Genomic DNA, 20,540 nt, shown 5'->3' on the forward strand with positions numbered 1-20,540 from the left:
ATTCGAATCGTGGGCCGGAGGAAATCCCTTCCCGTGAGAGGATCATCCGTTCAGGAAGGGATTTCGTCCGAATTATCTACCCTGTTTACATGGGCAGCTGTGATTCGAATTGAGCCGGGACCCGTCCTCGATCCGAACTATCCGGCCCATGTATACACTCGCGCGCCGTTCCGCTGATTCGAATCGTGCGCCGGAGGAAATCCCTTCCCGTGAGAGGATCATCCGTTCAGGAAGGGATTTCGTCCGAATTATCGGCCGTCAGCTGTCTAAACAAAAAAAAAAGAAAAATGCCTGGCGCACGCAGTTCTGTTCATGGCCATTTCAGCTTTGTTTGGTGTTGCCGCTTTTCCACGGGTTTTTAGCTATTGCTCGAGACGATCCAAGTCCAAGATGGTAAAGGAAAAGAGAAAGAAGGTGAAGTTGACACCATGCTGCTAAAACTACTCTTATTATTGAGGGCCTTGAGTGGCTAGCAGCACAGAAATGCCCATGTAATTTAGCCTTGCTAGGCGCGTGATCTATGCAGACAGCAGGCGTCGGCGGTGTTTGGTGTTATCTTTCCGCCTAAAGGTTAGATTAATTTACATCTGGGGCAGGCTCCATACTTCCAAAAGCCAGATGGAGGTAATATGGTCATTTTATATGGCTTTGACTTGTTCTCACTTTAATTTTGGATTGCTCAAAATTCTTGCAGAGAATGCCTCCAGGTTTCTTTCATTAAGTTAATACCTTAAGGCCCCAGGAGTGTTTTTGCAGATGTCCCTTAAATTGGGATGCTGGTTGCTTGTCAGTTAAATTTGTGTGAGAAAGGTAGCTTAAAAATTGCTGCATGATATGACGGATGAACAAATATAGATCATTGCAGTCAGCTCGGAATGTGAACTTTTTACTGGTAGGACCGAAATTGCCCAATGACGGGGTCAGAACAGCAAGAAAGCAAATGTGAACACTGGATGAAAATAGTTGTCATCATTACTCTGCTAAATCCAAGTTTGTGTGTTCCATGTGCAGGAAAACAGTGCATAAACTAACACCTAACACAATGGCACATGCTGCATGGAGAACACGTCTGTGTTGCATATCATCACCTGTTTTTGTACTGGTGATTAAATATGTCACCTTGGTGCTTTTTTGTGATGGGTGTCTGCAGGCCATGAGGTAGGTACTTCAACTGTTCAACAATTCTTGCAGGGAGTACCAATACTTTCTTTCATTAAGTGAATACATAAATGCCCCAGGATTGATTTTGCAGACATTCCTCCTGTGACTTGAACATTTGGTTGACCACCTATTGGCAGGAGGGATGTGCTGGATATTGGTGACTGGCTCGTCAAGGAAATATGAAGTTACATCACACTGGTAGACCAAATGGCAAGGTAGCAGGGGCTGGAATATTTGTTTTTGATGCGATTAGGCTGTTTGTTGCTTGTCGGTTTAATGTGTGTGAGATAGGTAACTCAATAATTCCTGCATGATGCAAAGGATCAACAAATATAGGCAATAGATCATTGCAGTCAGTGCAGAATGTGAACTATTTTTAATGATGGGACCAAAATTGCCCAGTGATGGTTCCAAAATGTCAAGAAAGCAAATGTGAGCACTGGATGAAAATAGCTGTCATCAGTACTCTGTCAAATCCAGGCTTGTGCATTTTATGTGGAAGAAAACTGCATAAACTAAGTAAACCTAACATAATGTCACATGATGTGCAGAGAACATCTGTGGTGCACATCATTACCTGTTTTTGTACTGGTGAGTAAATATGTTACCTTGGTGGTTTTTTGTGACATGTATCTTTGCAAACCATGAGCTGGATAATTGAGCTGTTGTTATAATTAATCATTTGTTATGAATTTTGAGCCCAGATTGCTTTTGTCATGACAGCTCTGGGGCTGGTTCACATGTTATGATCTTTGGACTGTGCGAACACAGCTGTTTGTGCCACCTAGCCATCAGTCCATATCAGCCAATGCTGTTGACTGCAAGGATATCAAAGCAGTATTTCAACCCTATTATGTCAAGAAAGCAAATAGCTGCATTCTGACTTGCCAGTCCATGCCAAGTCTAAATGGCAATGCCGCCCTCAGGTACTGATGATGCATTGGATGGGGAAAGACAACATAGTTGCACAATTTTTGCCACTATGTAGCATTTATGAGTCATTTCTGTAGCTTAGCTCACTGTTGCAGGCTGCTCATAAATGCATTAGTGTGGGAGTAGGTAATGTGTTTCTTGGGCCGCGCAAAGTAGATGACATGATGCTGGGTGGCATACTGATATGAGTGTGGTAAGTTTGTGAGTGTCATTGGCCAATACAAGAAAATACTGATTTCCTGCTAGCCAAAGTTTCCCGCTAGTAAAAACTTGCATATAACACTGCTTATGTGACAGATTTGGCAATGCTGACTGCGCAACTCTTGTGTTTCAAGTGTTATGGCTTGTGCTGTAGCTATAAAGCCTATGAGTCCCGCACATATCATTTTTCCAACGGAGTCCATCTTCCTCGCCCTCAAAGCTGTCTCGCGCCCACCATGGCTCGTGACATTCGCCATCCATACGCAGAGTACCTGCTTTTTTCTTCTTGTTTTGTTCAGTTCGCCTCAAAAGCGCAGTTTTCGCCCATAATCCGTTCCTTGATTCGAACTAAGCGGGATCGAACTATCGACCGTTAATCCGACGTAAAGCCGGTTTCGCCCATGTAAACGCCCCTCGCCGAGAGGGTTAACGTCGCATGATCCGTTCCGATCTTAATTCGAATTATCCTCGGCTGCCCATGTAAACCGGGTAATTGGCCGTCAGCTGTCTAAACAAAAAAAAAAAGAAAAATGCCTGGCGCACGCAGTTCTGTTCATGGCCATTTCAGCTTCGTTTGGTGTTGCCGCTTTTCCACGGGATTTTAGCTATTGCTCGAGACGGTCCAAGTCCAAGATGGTAAAGGAAAAGAGAAAGAAGGTGAAGTTGACACCATGCTGCTAAAACTACCCTTATTATTGAGGGCCTTGAGTGGCTAGCAGCACGGAAATCCTCACGTAATTTAGCCTTGCTAGGCGCGTGATCTATGCAGACAGCAGGCGTCGGCGGTGCTTGGTGTTATCTTTCCGCCTAAAGGTTAGATTAATTTACATCTGGGGCAGGCTCCATGCTTCCAAAAGCCAAATGGAGGTAATATGGTCATTTTATATAGCTTTGACTTGTTCTCACTTTAATTTTTGGATTGCTCAAAATTCGTGCAGAGAATGCTTCCAAGTTTCTTTCATTAAGTTAATACCTAAAGGCCCCAGGAGTGTTTTTGCAGATGTTCCTTAAATTAGGATGCTGATGCTTGTCAGTTAAATTTGTGTGAGAAAGGTAGCTTAAAAATTGCTGCATGATATGACGGATGAACAAATATAGATCATTGCAGTCAGCTCGGAATGTGAACTTTTTTAATGGTAGGACCGAAATTGTCCAATGACGGGGTCAGAACAGCAAGAAAGCAAATGTGAACACTGGATGAAAATAGTTGTCATCATTACTCTGCTAAATCCAAGTTTCTGTGTTCCATGTGCAGGAAAACAGCGCGTAAACTAACACCTAACGTGATGGCACATGCTGCATGGAGAACATGTCTGTGTTGCATATCATCACCTGTTTTTGTACTGATGATTAAATATGTCACCTTGGTGCTTTTTTGTGATGGGTGTCTGCAGGCCATGAGGTAGGTACTTGAACTGTTCAACAATTCTTGCAGGGAGTACCAATAGTTTCTTGCATTAAGTGAATACATAAATGCCCCAGGATTGATTTTGCAGACATTCCTCCTGTGACTTGAACATTTGGTTGACCACCTATTGGCAGGAGGGATGTGCTGGATATTGGTGACTGGCTCGTCAAGGAAATATGAAGCTACATCACACTGGTAGACCAAATGGCAAGGAAGCGGGGGCTGGAATATTTGTTTTTGATGCGATTAGGCTGTTTGTTGCTTGTCGGTTTAGTGTGTGTGAGATAGGTAACTCAATAATTCCTGCATGATGCAAAGGATCAACAAATATAGGCAATAGATCATTGCAGTCAGTGCAGAATGTGAACTATTTTTAATGATGGGGCCAAAATTGCCCAGTGATGGTTCCAAAATGTCAAGAAAGCAAATGTGAGCACTGGATGAAAATAGCTGTCATCAGTACTCTGCCAAATCCAGGTTTGTGCATTTCACGTGGAAGAAAACAGTGCATAAACTAAGTAATCCTAACATAATGCCACATGAGGTGCAGAGAACATCTGTGGTGCACATCATTACCTGTTTTTGTACTGGTGAGTAAATATGTTACCTTGGTGCTTTTTTGTGACATGTATCTTTGCAAACCATGAGGTGGATAATTGAGCTGTTGTTATAATTAGTCATTTGTTATGAATTTTGAGCCCAGATTGCATTTGTCATGACAGCTCTGGGGCTGGTTCACATGTTATGATCTTTGGACTGTGTGAACACAGCTGTTTGTGCCACCTAGCCATCAGTCCATATCAGCCAATGCTGTTGACTGCAAGGATATCAAAGCAGTATTTCAACCCTAGTATGTCAAGGAAGCAAATAGCTGCATTCTGACTTGCCAGTCCATGCCAAGTCTAAATGGCAATGCTGCCCTCAGGTACTGATGATGCATTGGATGGGGAAAGACAACATAGTTACACAATTTTTGCCACTAACTATGTAGCATTCATGAGTCATTTCTGTAGCTTAGCTCACTGTTGCAGGCTGCTCATAAATGCATTAGTGTGGGAGTAGGTAATGTGTTTCTTGGGCTGCGCAAAGTAGATGACATGATGCTGGGTGGCATACTGATATGAGTGCGGTAAGTTTGTGAGTGTCGTTGGCCAATACAAGAAAATACTGATTTCCTGCTAGCCAAAGTTTCCCGCTAGTAAAAATTTGCATATAACACTGTTTATGTGACAGATTTGGCAGTGCTGACTGCGCAACTCTTGTGTTTCAAGTGCTCTGGCTTGTGCTGTAGCTATAAAGCCTATGAGTCCCGCACAGATCATTTTTCCAACGGAGTCCATCTTCCTCCTCGCCCTCAAAGCTGTCTCGCGCCCACCATGGCTCGTGACATTCGCCATCCATACGCAGAGTACCGGCTTTTTTCTTCTTGTTTTGTTCAGTTCGCCTCAAAAGCGCAGTTTTCGCCCATAATCCGTTCCTTGATTCGAACTAAGCGGGATCGAACTATCGGCCGTTAATCCGACGTAAAGCCGGTTTCGCCCATGTAAACGCCCCTCGCCGAGAGGGTTAACGTCGCATGATCCGTTCCGATCTTAATTCGAATTATCCTCGGCTGCCCATGTAAACCGGGTAAATAACAACGATAGATTGCACCGGCCTAGTAAAAGGAGTATCTCGGCTCTTGTATTCTTCGTCTGGATTGGGATTGTAAGGAACGGGTGCTCAGCGTTCATGTCCATTTGCGGCCATGAGCGATATCGATCCATGTCAGCGATGGTGGTTTGACGAACACATTCGGACGCACTCTCTGTACGTGGTTGACGTCACTACCGCCATCGGGCGTGTTTCCACGAATGCTCCACTGAATGGTGGGGGCCCGCTTAAATATGCGTCGTGTACAACGTCGCATACTAACTACATGCGGTAACCGAATGACGCCTACCGCAGAAATAGCACGTGACGTCACTCCCGCGCGCTTGACGCTTGAAGGATGAGTGATGCGACACCGCCCGCGGCGGGGGTAGGGGTGGGGAGGGGAGACGGCAGCGATCAACGACCACCGCCCGGGGCTGCTCCAGAACGTCACGGCACCGGTGTTACGCAACGGCGGCAAGTCGCGGCACGTGGGTGCTGGGTGAACGGCAACTCTCTGACCGGGCCATCCCCACTGTGACGAGCGCGGTCCATTCTCCAGCGCAGTACCGGTGTCTGATTAGATGAGATCGCTGTGGTTTAATTCTCCGAGATGACCGGCCGGCTCTGGCTCAGGATTGGGCTCAGCGCTAGGCTACCGGCCACCAAACCGCCACACATTTGCCGATGGTCAGTGCCGACCGTGTCGTACGACTGTGTCGTATCGTATGGCGGCGTTATGGCGTACATGGCTGCGTTTTTACGCTCGGCATGTTTGCTTTGAGCATCACTTGAAACGGTTTAGCGTATTACTTGTGGTCGCCGATAAGTAAGGTCTCAAGTGCATGATTTCAACCCATCCTTTTGATTGATCGATCGGCAAACTCGACCATCTATCGTCTTCTTCATCAACCATCAACTTCCTAACTTGTTGAACAATCAGCAGTCAACAATCGTTGACATGTTATGCGCTATTATTGTGTTTTTCTATACCGAACGTGCCAAGTCGCGAATACTGCTTGAAGAAGATAATTCGTAGCCAATTCCGAGAACGGAATGCCTGTAGTTTAATGTCTTCTGCTGGACATTAAAAGCTGCTTTTCCGAACGTGTCGCAGCTGGGAGGCCTTTGGCCAAGCCCTTCCTTCCTTCCTTCTGGCGACGGCAAAAGGCTTCTTTGGCAAGACCATCCGTCCCACAGCACGCTGTGACCAGGGTCTTTCCTCCCCCTTCTCCTGTCAATGACGCTCAAGCTGTTTGGGTGCGATGTTATTACCATTGTGATGAGACGTGCCACACTTGCGGCACACATGACACAGACGATACACGCTCATGCGGCGGGGACATGTGGTGTCAGACAGAGGTGCGGCTGAAACGTGCTGAACGAGCGACGCACCGGCGCTACGCACTCGGGTTATCATTCAACGCCACCGTCGGGATTTTGCTTGATCTAAAACTTTTTCACTCCTGGGTGTGATGCAAAACAGCTATTCAGAGCAATAATTCAATTGGAAGTGCGCGGTTTCGGTACCGCAGTGTCAACATGGTCAGTTCAGACCGACAGCGGCGGCGGTGGACCGGTTTATTAGCTGGCTGTATCTGGGCATCAAACTGAAGATCCGTTTGGCTCTTGGTATGATAATTTTACCTCCATCTCGTAGTTTGAACACAGCAGCTGAACAGCCTATCTATGCTGAGATATCATGTATTGCTGTTGGCGAGGCAGTTGAAGAAGCCTGTGTCGATTTAAATATATGAGCCGGTCGTTAATCATTGTGCGAATATATTTTAACGTCGTCAAAGGCAACAAAAAATACGTGTTAAGCAAATTAACAACTCTACAGCTCCATTGTATAATTGTGCAATGGGTCATGTGCAATCTTGTGGTTTGTTGCATCTCGTGAATGGTCTCGTGGTAAGCAATGAATATTGGTACCTAGGGGTGTCACTTGGTATATTTCAGGGTCTGGTCCTCCAATCTTGACTTAACCCCCTCACGGTGCTTCTCAGCCCCCTAATGCATATGAGCGAAAACAAAAAACAAATGGAATGCTGGGCCAATGAAATGCAGGAAATGTCTGCCAGCTTACGTGGTACAGAACTTCTCATGCAGGAAATATCCGCCAGCTCACTTGGTACAGAGCTTCATCATGTAGGAAATGTCCGCCAGCTCACTTGGTACAGAACTTCATCATGTAGGAAATGTCCGCCAGCTCACTTGGTACAGAACTTCATCATGTAGGAAATGTCCGCCAGCTCACTTGGTACAGAACTTCATCATGCAGGAAATGTCTGCCAGCTCACTTGGTACAGAACTTCATCATGTAGGAAATGTCCGCCAGCTCACCTGGTACAGAACTTCATCATGTAGGAAATGTCCGCCAGCTCACCTGGTACAGAACTTCATCACTATCAATACCATTGTTGTATGTGATCACGATGCCATCTTCAAATGAGAAGTCATTCATTTTTGGAGCCGGCCAAACATTTCTTAAGCTGAAGTGGACTTAAAACAACCGTCAACGGCACACATCAAAGTGATCGAAATCTAGGGAGCTCCTCCTCTCTGGGGAACTCAGTTCCCCTATCGATTTTTGAAAATGACGCCCTGTTGGTGCCGCATTTGGACTTGAGCCACAGTTTTCATTTGCCAGTGTATCAGATTTTGATAATGATTTTGCGTACCTTTTCGTGAGGTATTGTCTTCTGGGTCATCTTCGCACAAGGTCTGCTCACTCTTGTGTCGCTGGGGTTATGTGCGGCTACTCCCAACGAGCCTCTGCGACCGACGCCAGCTCCTCGCGCTCCGTGACCGACGCCGGCTCCCCCCACTCTGTAACCGGCGCCAGTTTCTCCCGCCATGTGACCGACGCCAGCTCCTCCCGCTCTGTGACCAACGCCATCTCCTTTCGCTCTGTAACCGACACCGGCTCCTCCCGCTCTGTAACCGACGCCAGCTTCTCCCGCTCTGTGACCAACGCCATCTCCTTTCGCTCTATGACCGACATCAGTTCATGACGCTAAGTGACCGGCGTCAGCTTCTTCCGCTCTGTAACCGACGCCATCTCCTTTCACTCCATGACCGACACTAGCTCCTCCCGCCATGTGATCGACGTCAGCCTCTGTGACCGACGTCAGCTTCTCCCGCCTTGTGACCGATACCAGCCTCTGTGACCGACGTCACCGTCTCCCGCCCTGTGACCGATACCAGCCTCTGTGACCGACGTCACCGTCTCCCGCCCTGTGACCGATACCAGCCTCTGTGACCGACGTCACCGTCTCCCGCCCTGTGACCGATACCAGCCTCTGTGGCCGTCAGCTCCTCCCGCCGCCTAACTGGAGCCGACCTCTAAGCGTCCGTGTCCGTGTGTCGCCAGGAAGCGACCCTCGCTGGCGGTGCAGCTCAGCGTGTACGGCATGGTCTTCGGCGCCATCATCGCCGCCTCGTGAGTGCCTGGACCAGCGGACCCGGACAGTCTCAGCTGGCCAGGGCTGATGCTGGGGCGGGCAGGGGCACCACTCTATGGGGACTATGTCCTATTCCCTGAGCAAGAGGCGGCGTGCAAGAATGTCGGCGTACTGTTCCGCGTAGGAGGTGGATCTTTAAAGGGAATGTTCCGCATTTTAAGATATTGAAGCAAAGCATGATATATGATGAAGTAAGCTCTCTTATGACTGTTGGTACACTTTTTAAGCGGAAAAGACTGCTCTAGACATCACAATTCTCTGTTTAGTAGCTATACCCTTGAATACGTGACTGTTTGATTGCGTTGTTGCGTCTTGCACAGCATCGATCAAGAGCCAATTAGCGACCGTTGTGCTCACGAACACCAGCTATGAAAGACTCTGCAATTATATTTTCATGGCCTTGATCGCCGCATGACAAATGAAATGGCAGGATTTAGGTGACGTTATTACGGCCTTATGGATGCCTAGGTGACCCTAAAGTAATCTGCACGAAATAGTGTACACATCCTCTTGGTTTTGGAGTCAAGCAACTAGTGGGATTTAAGTTTTGAGAAGGGCAGGGCTGCGAGCTGCACCGAACAGTGTTCATAATGGCTTTCAGTTTAAAACGTCACGCAAATGTGGAACTCTCCCTTGAAGCATAATGTTCGTGTACGGGGACGAACCCCATTTTGGGTTACAGTCTTGTGTTTGACGTTTCGTTTCGTAGAATTCGGCCAGTTCGTTGGTCAGGCAGCTCGGTAAGCACGTACAAAGCCGAAAGCCGGATGCGGAACAAATCACTAAAGGCCTAGGTTGACGCCCACATTACGTCGAATCCCCAGCTGCGTGTCCGACAGATGTCACTGCCATCTGTCGGGTGCGGGTGCAGGTGCTGGCAAGGGCTGGCGTGGCACAGCCACTGGATGCCTAGTCTTCCAGGGGGGAAATTTTAATGCGGCATGGGCCGGGGTATTTTTGTTTGTTGTCAAACTCTGTTTGCTTGCGGAATGCCGAACTTCGTGAGCGTTTGCCCTTGCCGTGCCTCATGTCAACTAAAATTAATGGTTCTGTGCATAACGATTGTTATATCATCCAACCCCGTTGTATGCAAAAGTGGACATTGAGATCTCTTAGCAGTATGGTATTGGAAGACACTCTGATGTATGCAATCGACCCAAATCGAGGTCAGGCAGTGTTCCCTTTTCTGCCTTCTGCCGCCCGGGGCTCCGCCGCCGGTCCTGCGCCCTTAGTGAGTCGCCCTTTCCGGCAGAAACGATCTGTCATTCGACCTCTACGGCTACGTGTTCGTGCTAGCCAACGACGTGTTCACGGCTGCCAACGGCATCGTGTCCAAGCAGAAGTTGGAAGCCCGCGACCTCGGCAAGAACGGCCTCACCTACTACAACTCGCTCTTCATGATCCTGCCACTGACCCTGGTGTCGCTCGGCGGCGGCGACATACAGAAGGTGGGCGCCGCGGTCTGGTCGCGCGGACCGGTGTGGCGGGTCTTGGAGCGGTGGCCGGCCCGGACGGCCCGCGCCGCCGGCGGCCCAGACCCTACCGCACATAGGCCTCTCTGGGTCGCGCGCGGCGCTTGTAACGACGCTGCCAGGCGCACCAGCCACGCGACGGCTGGGGTGGCTAGGCCTGCGGCGCGCTCAGAACACGCGACGACTGGATCGAGATGATCTTCTTGCCGGGGGTGACGCACTGTCGTCTGCTGCAGCCGCGCGTGACGCACGTCTGGCTGAGACCGTGGCCGCGCGTGACGCACCTCTGACTGGGACCATGGCCGCGCGTGACGCACCTCTGACTGGGACCATGGCCGCGCGTGACGCACCTCTGACTGGGACCGTGACCGCGCGTGACGCACCTCTGACTGGGACCGTGGCCGCGCGTGACGCACCTCTGACTGGGACCATGGCCGCGCGTGATGCACCTCTGACTGGGACCATGGCCGCGCGTGGCGCACCTCTGACTGGGATCATGGCCGCGCGTGACGCACCTCTGACTGAGACCATGGCCGGGACGTTCGGACGCGTGGACTGCAGCTGGCTGTCTGCGTCGCCCCGTCCGTTCGCACGGCCCGCTCTCACTGAGTCGGCACGCCCCGTAGGCGGCCGCGTTCCAGCACTGGATGGAGCCCGGCTTCCTGGCGCTCTTCTTCAGCTCCTGCGTCATGGGCACGGCGCTGATGTACACCACTGTCCTCTGCACCCACCACAACTCGGCGCTCACCACCACCGTCATCGGCTGCCTCAAGAACGTCGTCGTCACCTACTACGGCATGATGTTCGGCACCGACTACATCTTCAGCTGGCCCAACTTCTTCGGCCTCAACGTCAGGTGGGCCCGTGGCGGCGGCCCGCTGCCGCCTCTCGCGTGTTACGTAGTGTTACGTGGTGTCGCTTCGCTGCCGTCGGCTTCGGTTCCAGGCATGCACACCTCGGATATGCTATGGCGCGGCAACACTGTTACATTTCAAGCATAGGTTTTTGTCGGCGAGTTGTTCCTTTCGTCGACTGGAAAGCAAAGAGCTCTTTTCAACTGTCCGCAAACCCAGTTCCATACTGGTATTCCCGCTCGATGCCAGATTGCCGTCGTTCTGATGACGTTTGTCCCTCCACGGCGTACGTTGTGATTGGTCGATGCGTTGTCTGACACATGGCACCACCTCGAGTCGATGCGTTGTCTGACACATGGCACCACCTCGAGTCGATGCGTTGTCTGACACATGGCACCACCTCGAGTCGAGTTGGCGTGACACCACGTGACCCATTCCGAGCGGGGTTAGTGTTTCAGCCGGCTGTTACTAGCTTCTGCCACTTTAAAGCTTTTATCTTCTTTCGATTACAACTGGCCTAAACTGGTAGAAGCTCGTAGGTTTTACCGTTCATGATTTTGTCGGCTGTTGGCATATTGCGGTCACGGCGGTTATTGTAATCAAAAGACTAGCAACAGCACACCGATGTCAGAACACGAGGTTGGAAATTTATCAACGTTTGCAATGATTGCCACAGAAACGAGCTTTTTAACCAGTGCCTTGGTCATGGCTTAGGATCCACAATTCAAGTTGTAAAGTGCTGCTGCTCAGACCACTGGTGCTAACACTCCACTCAGGTGGTGGTGCCTTACTGGTACAACCTTACTGCTACCATCTCCCCACCACTACCTAACCAATACCACCTTACCACCACCACCCCCACCTTTTGATGCACCAATCTAAATGTCCGATAAAATACTATGCCTTCGATATGACGATGGTGAAAACCTAGAACAACACTTTCAGTAGATAGCGCGTGCGTGACTTATTTGCTGGTATATTTACGTACACTTTTATAATTGTCATTCCAAATGCGGCGCCCTGAGTTCTATTTTGTGACATCAGCGATGTCCTTGGTTTGAAGCAGACCGTGACAGCCATAGCCGCCATATCTCGTCACGTTCCGCTGGCATTTGGACGTTCGTGAGCTCACTGTTGTAATGCCGCGCGGTGGCTGTAGACGTGGACTGACTGCGCAGCTCACGGGTCTGTACCGAACCCCTGCCACTGATAAACTATGTTAGATATGTATGTAGTGTATGTATGTGTGGACATATGTATGCATATATGTATGCATGCATGCATGCATGCATGGATGTGTGCATGTGTTTATGCATCTCTCTCTCTCTCTCTCTCTCTCTCTCTCTCTCTCTCTCTCTCTCTCTCTCTCTCTCTCTCTCTCTCTCTCTCTCTCTCTCTCTCTCTCTCTCTCTCTCTCTCTCTCTCTCTCTCTCTCTCTCTTCTCTCTCTCTCTATCTGTCTGTCTGTCTGTCTGTCTGTCTGTCTGTCTGTCTGTCTGTCTGTCTGTCTGTCTGTCTGTCTGTCTGTCTGTCTGTCTGTCTGTCTGTCTGTCTGTCTGTCTGTCTGTCTGTCTGTCTGTCTGTCTGTCTGTCTGTCTGTCCTGTCTGTCTGTCTGTCTGTCTGTCTGTCTGTCTGTCTGTCTGTCTGTCTGTCTTGTCTGTCTGTCTGTCTGTTCTGTCTGTCTGTCTGTCTGTCTGTCTGTCTGTCTGTCTGTCTGTCTGTCTGTCTGTCTGTCTGTCTCTGTCTGTCTGTCTGTCTGTCTTCTCTCTGTCTGTCTGTCTGTCTTCTCTCTGTCTGTCTGTCTGTCTGTCTTCTCTCTGTCTGTCTGTCTGTCTTCTCTCGTCTGTCTTGTCTGTCTTCTCTCTGTCTGTCTGTCTGTCTATCTCTCTGTCTGTCTGTCTGTCTTCTCTCTGTACTGTCTGTCTGTCTTCTCTCTTGTCTGTCTGTCTGTCTTCTCATCTGTCTGTCTGCTTCTTGTCTTCTCTCTGTCTGCTCTGTCTGTCTTCTCTCGTCTGTCTGTCTGTCTTCTCTCTGTCGTCTGTCTGTCTTCTCTCTGTCTGTCTGTCTGTCTTTCCTCTTGTCTGTCGTATGGTTCTCTCGTCTGTCTTATGTCTTCTCTCGTTCTGTCTGTCCTGTCTTCTCTCTGTCTGTCTGTCTGTCTTCTCTCTGTCTGTCTGTCTGTCTTCTCTCTGTCTGTCTGTCTGTCTTCTCTCTGTCTGTCTGTCTGTCCTCTCTTGTCTGTGCTGTCTTCTCTTCTCTGTCTGTCTGTCTGTCTTCTCTCTGTCTGTCTGTCTGTCTTCTCTCTGTCTGTCTGTCTGTCTTCTCTCTGTCTGTCTGTCTGTCTTCTCTCTGTCTGTCTCTCTCTCTGTCTGGTCTCTCTCTCTGTCTGTCTTCTCTCTGTCTGTCTTCTCTCTGTCTCTCTCTCTGTCTGTCTTCTCTCTGTCTCTCTCTCTGTCTGTCTTCTCTCTGTCTCTCTCTCTCGTCTCTCTCTCTCTTTCTCTCTCTGTCTCTATCTCTGTCTGTCTTCTCTCTGTCTGTCTTCTCTCTGTCTGTCTTCTCTCTGTCTGTCTTCTCTCTGTCTGTCTTCTCTCTGTATGTCTTCTCTCTGTCTGTTTCTCTGTCTGTCTTCTCTCTGTCTGTCTTCTCTCTGTCTGTCTTCTCTTGTCTGTCTTCTGTCTGTCTCTCTCTGTCTGTCTTCTCTTGTCTGTCTTCTCTGTCTGTCTTCTCTCTGTCTGTCTTCTCTCTGTCTGTCTTCTCTTGTCTCTCTCTCTCTCTCTCTGTTCTCTCTCTGTCTCTCTCTGCCTCTCTCGTCTCTCTCTGTCTCTCTCTCTCTTCTCTTGTCTCTCTCTGTCTCTATCTCTGTCTCTCTCTGTCTACTCTCTCTGTCTCTCTCTCTCTCTCTTCTCTCCTCTCTCTCTCTCTCTCTCTCTCTCTCTCTCTCTCTCTCGCCCTCTCGCACTATCCGCCCCTCGCCCTCTCGCCCTCTCCCCTCTCGCCCTCTTCGCCCTTCTCGCCCTCTCGCCCTCTTCGCCCTCTCGCCCCTCGGCCCTCTCGCCTCTCGCCTCTCTGCCCTCTCTCACTCTCGCCCTCTCGCCCCTCGCCCTCTCGCCCTCTGCCCTCTCGCCCTCTCGCCCTCTCGCCCTCTCGCCCTCTCGCCCTCTGTCGCGCCCTCCCTGTCGCGCTGTCGCAGTCTGCCACCGGCTGATTTCCATTGACCCCAGGCCACCGTCGGCTGCGGCGCCTGATCTCCATGGCGTGTGGCACCATGCTGACCGGTCGTTGTTCTACCCGCTGCAGCATCGCCGCCTAGCATAGTGTTCTCGTACGTGACGTTCGCGGAGAAGGCCGCCTCGCCGCTGCCCGTCTCCGTCCCTTCGAACGGCGGCAAGGTGATCAACACGTAGCCGGGGACGACCAGTGGGCGGCGCGGGCCCGTCACGTCCTCGCCGCACGAGCGGGACGGCCACGCCGATGTGGGCTCGGACGCGGACCGGCGCCGACAGGAGGACGCCGGAGGGAAGCGCCGGCGGCGTTGTCGCTTCCGGTGGAGACCAGTCGTGCAGTAGGCGTGGTCCGACTGACCCAGACGGGTACCGGAGCCGGTTCGGTGGTGACTGGACACTCACCCGGCGGGCCTAGCCGGGCTGTGGGCGTGACCGACCGGCTGTCGGTGACCTGGCGAGGGCGTTGGGGTGCCAGGAGTGTTGTGGCCCCCGCAGCCGCGGTGCGGGCTGCAGCGGTGTCTCTTGCGCCCTGGGCCACTGTGTGGCCCGGTCTTGAACTCGCGCAAGTGGTCTGAGTGCTTGGGTGGACCAATCGGCACCTGTGAGCTGAAGGTCAACGTTTTAATTCTGCTGACGACGGCGGCTGCTCGATTTTGCGCAGCACACGGAAAACATGTGTTCCGCGGTCTGCGTGTAAACCGGTCGCTGATTTGTTTCGATGCCTTAAGTTGTCTGGCGTATCTCTGGGCCGAGACGTCGCCCGTAGGGTCGCCCGGGCGGCGAGGCTGGCAGTGCCGAACAGTGTCACAAATGTCCAGTGCTTTCCCTCGAACCGGGGCTCTACGCGTCGTATGATGCGTTGTCGCTTCGGGTCATCAAGTACATATCACGACTAGGAAGAGACCGCCTCGTCGGCGTCTGTATATAGTGCATTTCGATTTTGTGTTAGACAGCCAGTTTTACGCATCGTACAAATGTTGCAATACAATCATGCAAACTTGTGTACTGTGCAGGGACATGGCTTGTTGGACATGGACATAGACTAAGTTGGACAGCGCAGGTGCAATCTTCTGCTGAACCGATCTGGAGCCAGTATAGCTGTCACATGTAAATTCTTAGTTTTTCGACTGCCTTTCCTGCAACTGTTGCGGGCATTGGTGCCACCGTGCGTGAGATGGAGCCTTTTTCATTTGGGCTTTCAGCGAGAGCTCTCCTTGCGAGTCCTTGCTGCTAGTTCGAGCGCTCTCTTGACTGTGCCGTCTCGTGCGTGTGTGCGTGTATGCGGTGTTTGGTGGACGTGTATTTACATAGAATGCGTTGTGCCAACTGTATACATGACTGCGTTGCTGAATGATTTACTAAAATTCCGCCCAAAGATGTATTCAGGAACGGATTTTCATGCGTTATATGTTGTCGTTTGAAGGCAATGATTTCGGGGAGCTGACTGGGCATTCAGTGGGAGGATGACACTGATTTGGCAAATCCTGCGTGTGTATAGCAAATGCGCGCATGCGTTGGAGCGGTAATGGGACTGGGAACACCGACGCAGACTGCAAACGAACATGTAATAGATATGCATAAAGCTTTCCCACAGATTTCCCGCGGTACACACGCCATCTTGGAGGCAAATGCTTGGAAATCCTTAAAACTTAAATGTTTGGTAAAACCAAGATCAGGTCATCTGCTCTCCGACGGAAACATGTTTGGTAAAACTAAGATCAGGTCATCTGATCTCCGACGGAAACATGTTTGGTAAAACTAAGATCAGGTCATCTGATCTTTGACGGAAACGTTCTCCGGCCAAACTAACTGCTGCGAAAATGGTATCCGGTCAAAATACTGTGCCACTTTCTCCCGCTGAAAATCCTTCGCGTTGGGGTCTCTGGGTTGTGAAACAGCCGGCAGTACGCCAGCACAGTCGCATCATATTCCGACCACTACGTTGAGATTGCTGAAAGGGCGTATTCACACATCTTGTATATTATTCGTGTGCTCAAAAGGCTGACAAGCAACGGCCTTCCAAATCCTGGTGGGCGACACGCCTGCAGTACAGGCGGATGGGCCAGCCGTGCCGCTTGGCTCGCGCCGATGCCACTGGTCGACACCAGGAGTCAACTCGGGCCTCTGAGAACGGCTGTGGACAAGGGTCGATGGAGAGGCCATTGAACACGCAAACATATAAGTGTTTTGCCCCGACTCATGAAATTTCGTGTACTCTTACTAAAAATGTGCATGAAATGACCACCAGTCACACAGGCCGTGGCTAAATCACGGAAGAATGCACAAAAAATCAACGTATGCTGCTCCTCAGACACGAAAAATCCCAGAACACTGAACACTGGCATGGAACAAGCACTCTGGCGTCTGTCGTCTGACGTCAAAGCGCCTTCACCTAACGTGTTTTCTCCATACAAGGTTTACGCCAGTGGATTATACGGCCGTCGTAACTGGTGCTCGTCAGTCGAGGGAGGCACGCATGATGTTCGAAAAACGTGCACTTCGACAGCAACCATCGGGCTAAGCGTGTGGTCAAGACGGGGATTCAAGGGCAGTCCACGTAAGTCCCAGCCTACGCTGTCTACATGTCCATCCACATGACCACATCCCACTTCAAAAGCGCATAGAAAAACGCACTTCCGGCATCACTATGGAGAGGCACGGCGTCCTCGGCCAACTCTGACTCCCGAAGCCGACTCTGAATACAGTTGGCTGGGAAGAGGTCGACTCTGATTAAGAGGCCTGAGACAAAACGGGTTGAAGTAAATGCGACTTTGCATGGAACATATTGAAACCAGCCCTACGGAAGAAGCCCGACGCTGCATGAAACCGACGGCCGTGTCCGCGGCTGCGCGGAGGCAGTCACGTGACACGCGTTACAGGGTGAAACTGATGTGCAAAAACGGTATGGCGAAGTTAACTGGTGCCGAACTTGCGTCGGCGTGTAAGCGCTCAATCATGAGGGGGGTATGGCTTATGACTCCTGCACCGCGTGCACAGCGCGACTTGGGAGGGTCGCACTCTACTCGCGGCGTCTCTGTTTCGACTGCGGAAAACAGATGATCACAGCTTGGGGATGCAACAGGCACTTTGAACAGCATGAAATCATGAAATACGCGAGAAAATTAACTGAAACCACAGTAGTTGAAAAGGTTTTCAGCATTCATTCTCGTACCTACATATACTTGACTGGTTGTTCATATGCTTTATGCGTCCTGATCCTATGTCGAGTCTTACACATGGTCATATTTCAGAGGCATGCATGCGCATAGCATAGAGGCGGGTGCCAGCAACAGCTGCAGTGACCATATGCTATGGTGCCATGCATGGGGCCGGGACGGTGGCTTATGGGCAGAGCCCATGCGAGTCACAGCTAAAGCCCAGATACCAGCACATATGCAGCCCATGCTAACATGGACCACGCTTGCCCATACAAAACTCTCATGACTGACAAAACATGATATGACATGACATGACAAAACCCTCCCATACCAAGACTCTCAAAACCCCCATGATTGAGCGCTTACTCGCCGACGCAAGTTCGGCACCAGTTAACTTCGCCATACCGTTTTTGCATATCAGTTTCGCCCTGTAACGCCTGTCACGTGACTGCCTCCGCGCAGCCGCGGACACGGCCGTCGGTTTCATGCAGCGTCGGGCTTCTTCTGTATTGCTGGTTTTAATCTGTTCCATGCAAAGTTGGATTTATTTCAACCAGTTTTGTCAAGGGCCTCTTAATCAGAGTCGACCTCTTCCCATCCAACTCTATTCAGAGTTGGCTTCGGGAGTCAGAGTTGGCCGAGGACGCCGTGCTTCGCCATAGTGATGCCGGAAATGCGTTTTTCTATGCGCTTTTGAAGTGGGATGTGGTCATGTGGATGGACATGTAGACAGCGTAGGCTGGGACTTACGTGGACTGCCCTTGAATCCCCGTCTTGGCCACACGCTTAGCCACACGGTTGCTGTCCAAGTGCGCATTTTTCGCATTCCTTAGTCCAAAAAAATGTCATTTTCATTACGGCATGCCCTCCTGCGGCATGCATCATTTCAGGGCAATTCACCGTTTAGGCTCTTTCAAAGGCAGGTGGACTGGTAGTTTATTCAAGGCCCGGCTCCTATGATGGAGATCATTATTAGTGCATGCAAACTTTGTGACTTTAATGAAATGAACTCTTTCCCTGAGTAACACATGTGCAGGAATATTTGCGCACAGGTTATATATACGTTAATTACATTAGCAATCTATATGAAAACGCATGAATTTTTATAGCGATCTCTTACCACTGAAGAACATGGGCGTACAAACAACGCATGCGACTTTAATCCATGGATTTTTGCGCCCAGAAAATGTTTGTTACGATAGTTTCCCGACCATCATTTTGTCACACAAACCGTGTCTATGCACCTTTTTTGCTTGATAAGCCTTTTGCACGACGGGCACTTTAGCATACCTACGTTGTTCTGCTATACTTAGACGCACAAACTTCATCCCAAGAAACTTTATGAAGCGATCTTCGCAACAACCACCAGCTGACACCTGAGGCAACACAGCAAGGTCAGTGTTTATCTCTGCTTGCGGACAAAAGCACGCATAGCAAAGACCAATGGCAACTGTTTACAGGTTACAAGCTTGCGTGCATATAAAGCCCATAATGATGCGCTATGTACGGTATCAGCTTTGTAATGTGAAAAGTTTCTCACGTAAAACTTTGCTCGGTAAAATAATCGTCTGAAAAGGTTCAGTACAACTTAGCTCGAACTCATCTTCGTACGATGTTAATACGTTCTTTTTGCTTACATTTTGCTTGCGCCAACATCCCACTTAACCATTGGATATGCATCATCGCTTGACATGGCTATCACCAACTCTCCGAACAAAATCCAACTCACGGATGTCGCACCCAGACACTGCAGTAATCATCACTTAGCCACGCCTATCTTGAACGTGAGACGCAAAAGAATAGCAACAGAAAAAGCAAAACTATCGCCGAATGAACACTGATAGGCTCTTGCCGATATGCTATTTAGTCGTCGCTAACTGGAACGCTGTCCTGACGCCTTTTCCGCCTGATGAACAGTGGGATGCGTTCCTGACTATCGTGAAACTGCTGCTTGACAGGATTTCCCATAGTGGGCAGTCCAGATTCACACCATCCCGCTCTCCCTGTGTCAGACGGCGTTTAGGAACTCATGACATAGCGTTGTGCACGCCATCACCTCGGCGCGATGTACAGGCAACTGAATAGTTGGGATCATGCTGCCAGCATCAATCACCCTGCATGCTGGCAGCCGACGTGACTGCCGCGAGATGTCTTTGTGTCTTCGACGGCAGTCGAAGACACAAAGGGACGGCGAGGCCCGAATGCGAGCACCGCGTCATTTGTAGCATCGTCGGTGGCAAAGATCATCGCTATCAAAGCTTCCAGATAAGCTGAAAGACCAGTCCAAAATTTGAATTCGTCGCTGACATCAGGAGGAAGACGTCCAACAAAGTGTTGACAGCAACTCCGGTGGTTACACAGGATTGCCGCATTAGACGAGTATGCGACGATTTCTCTGCCCGTGACATGCCACTAGACATTAACTAACATGCGTCATGGCATCGACGAGCACCAGCTTTGCTTGTTGTCGCAATGGCAGGACGATTCATATTGCCAATGTCTGCCTATTCGCCCTCATGACAGCACATTATCAACAACCGTTTTCCTCTCTGAAAATGCCATAGAAATGGATCATCCCACTTGTGAGGCCTCTCCTTAGAGCTGACAGCGTTAGGCAACTACAAACCAATCTCGCTTATTCCCATCGTGCCTGTACTAAGATTACGAGAGGTTATGGTGCATTCTACACCACGCAATCCGACATCTCGAGACAGCACGGGGTTTGTGTAAGGTTTGTAGAAGGTAAGGCAATCCTGAACATTACAGATAGCACAGTGCGGCGCATTCCTTGCCACTCATTGCAGTACAAATGCATTTCCCTAGTCACATGAAGACTCTAAGCCGTTTCTCGCCATTGGCCAAACCCTAAATACGTCAAAACATCCAGTTTACCTGGCGTATTAGTGAACTATCGATGTTGGCTTACCCTGGCTGTTGTTTTAGCCGCGTTAGTTAAATATTCACTCGGCTTTCCGCTAGTCTTGCCACTAGGTCTGTTAGCGGAGCTGTTAAGCTCTTCATATTCGGGCC

At 50.1% G+C, this 20,540-nt stretch overlaps 1 protein-coding gene across 3 annotated transcripts in view; it reads left to right on the plus strand.

The window, feature by feature from the left end:
* frc (UDP-sugar transporter UST74c fringe connection) overlaps window positions 1–15,733 on the plus strand; it is a 40,017-nt gene extending 24,284 nt beyond the window's left edge. For all 3 annotated transcript variants that reach the window (XM_037238881.1, XM_037238882.1, XM_037238883.1), the window contains exons 7-10: window positions 8,712–8,780; window positions 10,055–10,250; window positions 10,901–11,130; window positions 14,426–15,733. In XM_037238881.1, coding sequence (XP_037094776.1) covers window positions 8,712–8,780; window positions 10,055–10,250; window positions 10,901–11,130; window positions 14,426–14,438 — 508 coding nt within the window. In that variant the 3' untranslated portion in view covers window positions 14,439–15,733. The remainder of the gene's footprint in view (window positions 1–8,711; window positions 8,781–10,054; window positions 10,251–10,900; window positions 11,131–14,425) is intronic.
* Window positions 15,734–20,540: the final 4,807 nt, after the last annotated feature.

The sequence above is a fragment of the Pollicipes pollicipes genome, unplaced genomic scaffold (genome assembly GCF_011947565.3).
Source record: "Pollicipes pollicipes isolate AB1234 unplaced genomic scaffold, Ppol_2.1 Scaffold_3087;HRSCAF=3621_pilon_pilon_pilon, whole genome shotgun sequence".
Taxonomy (NCBI): Eukaryota; Metazoa; Arthropoda; class Thecostraca; order Pollicipedomorpha; family Pollicipedidae; genus Pollicipes; species Pollicipes pollicipes.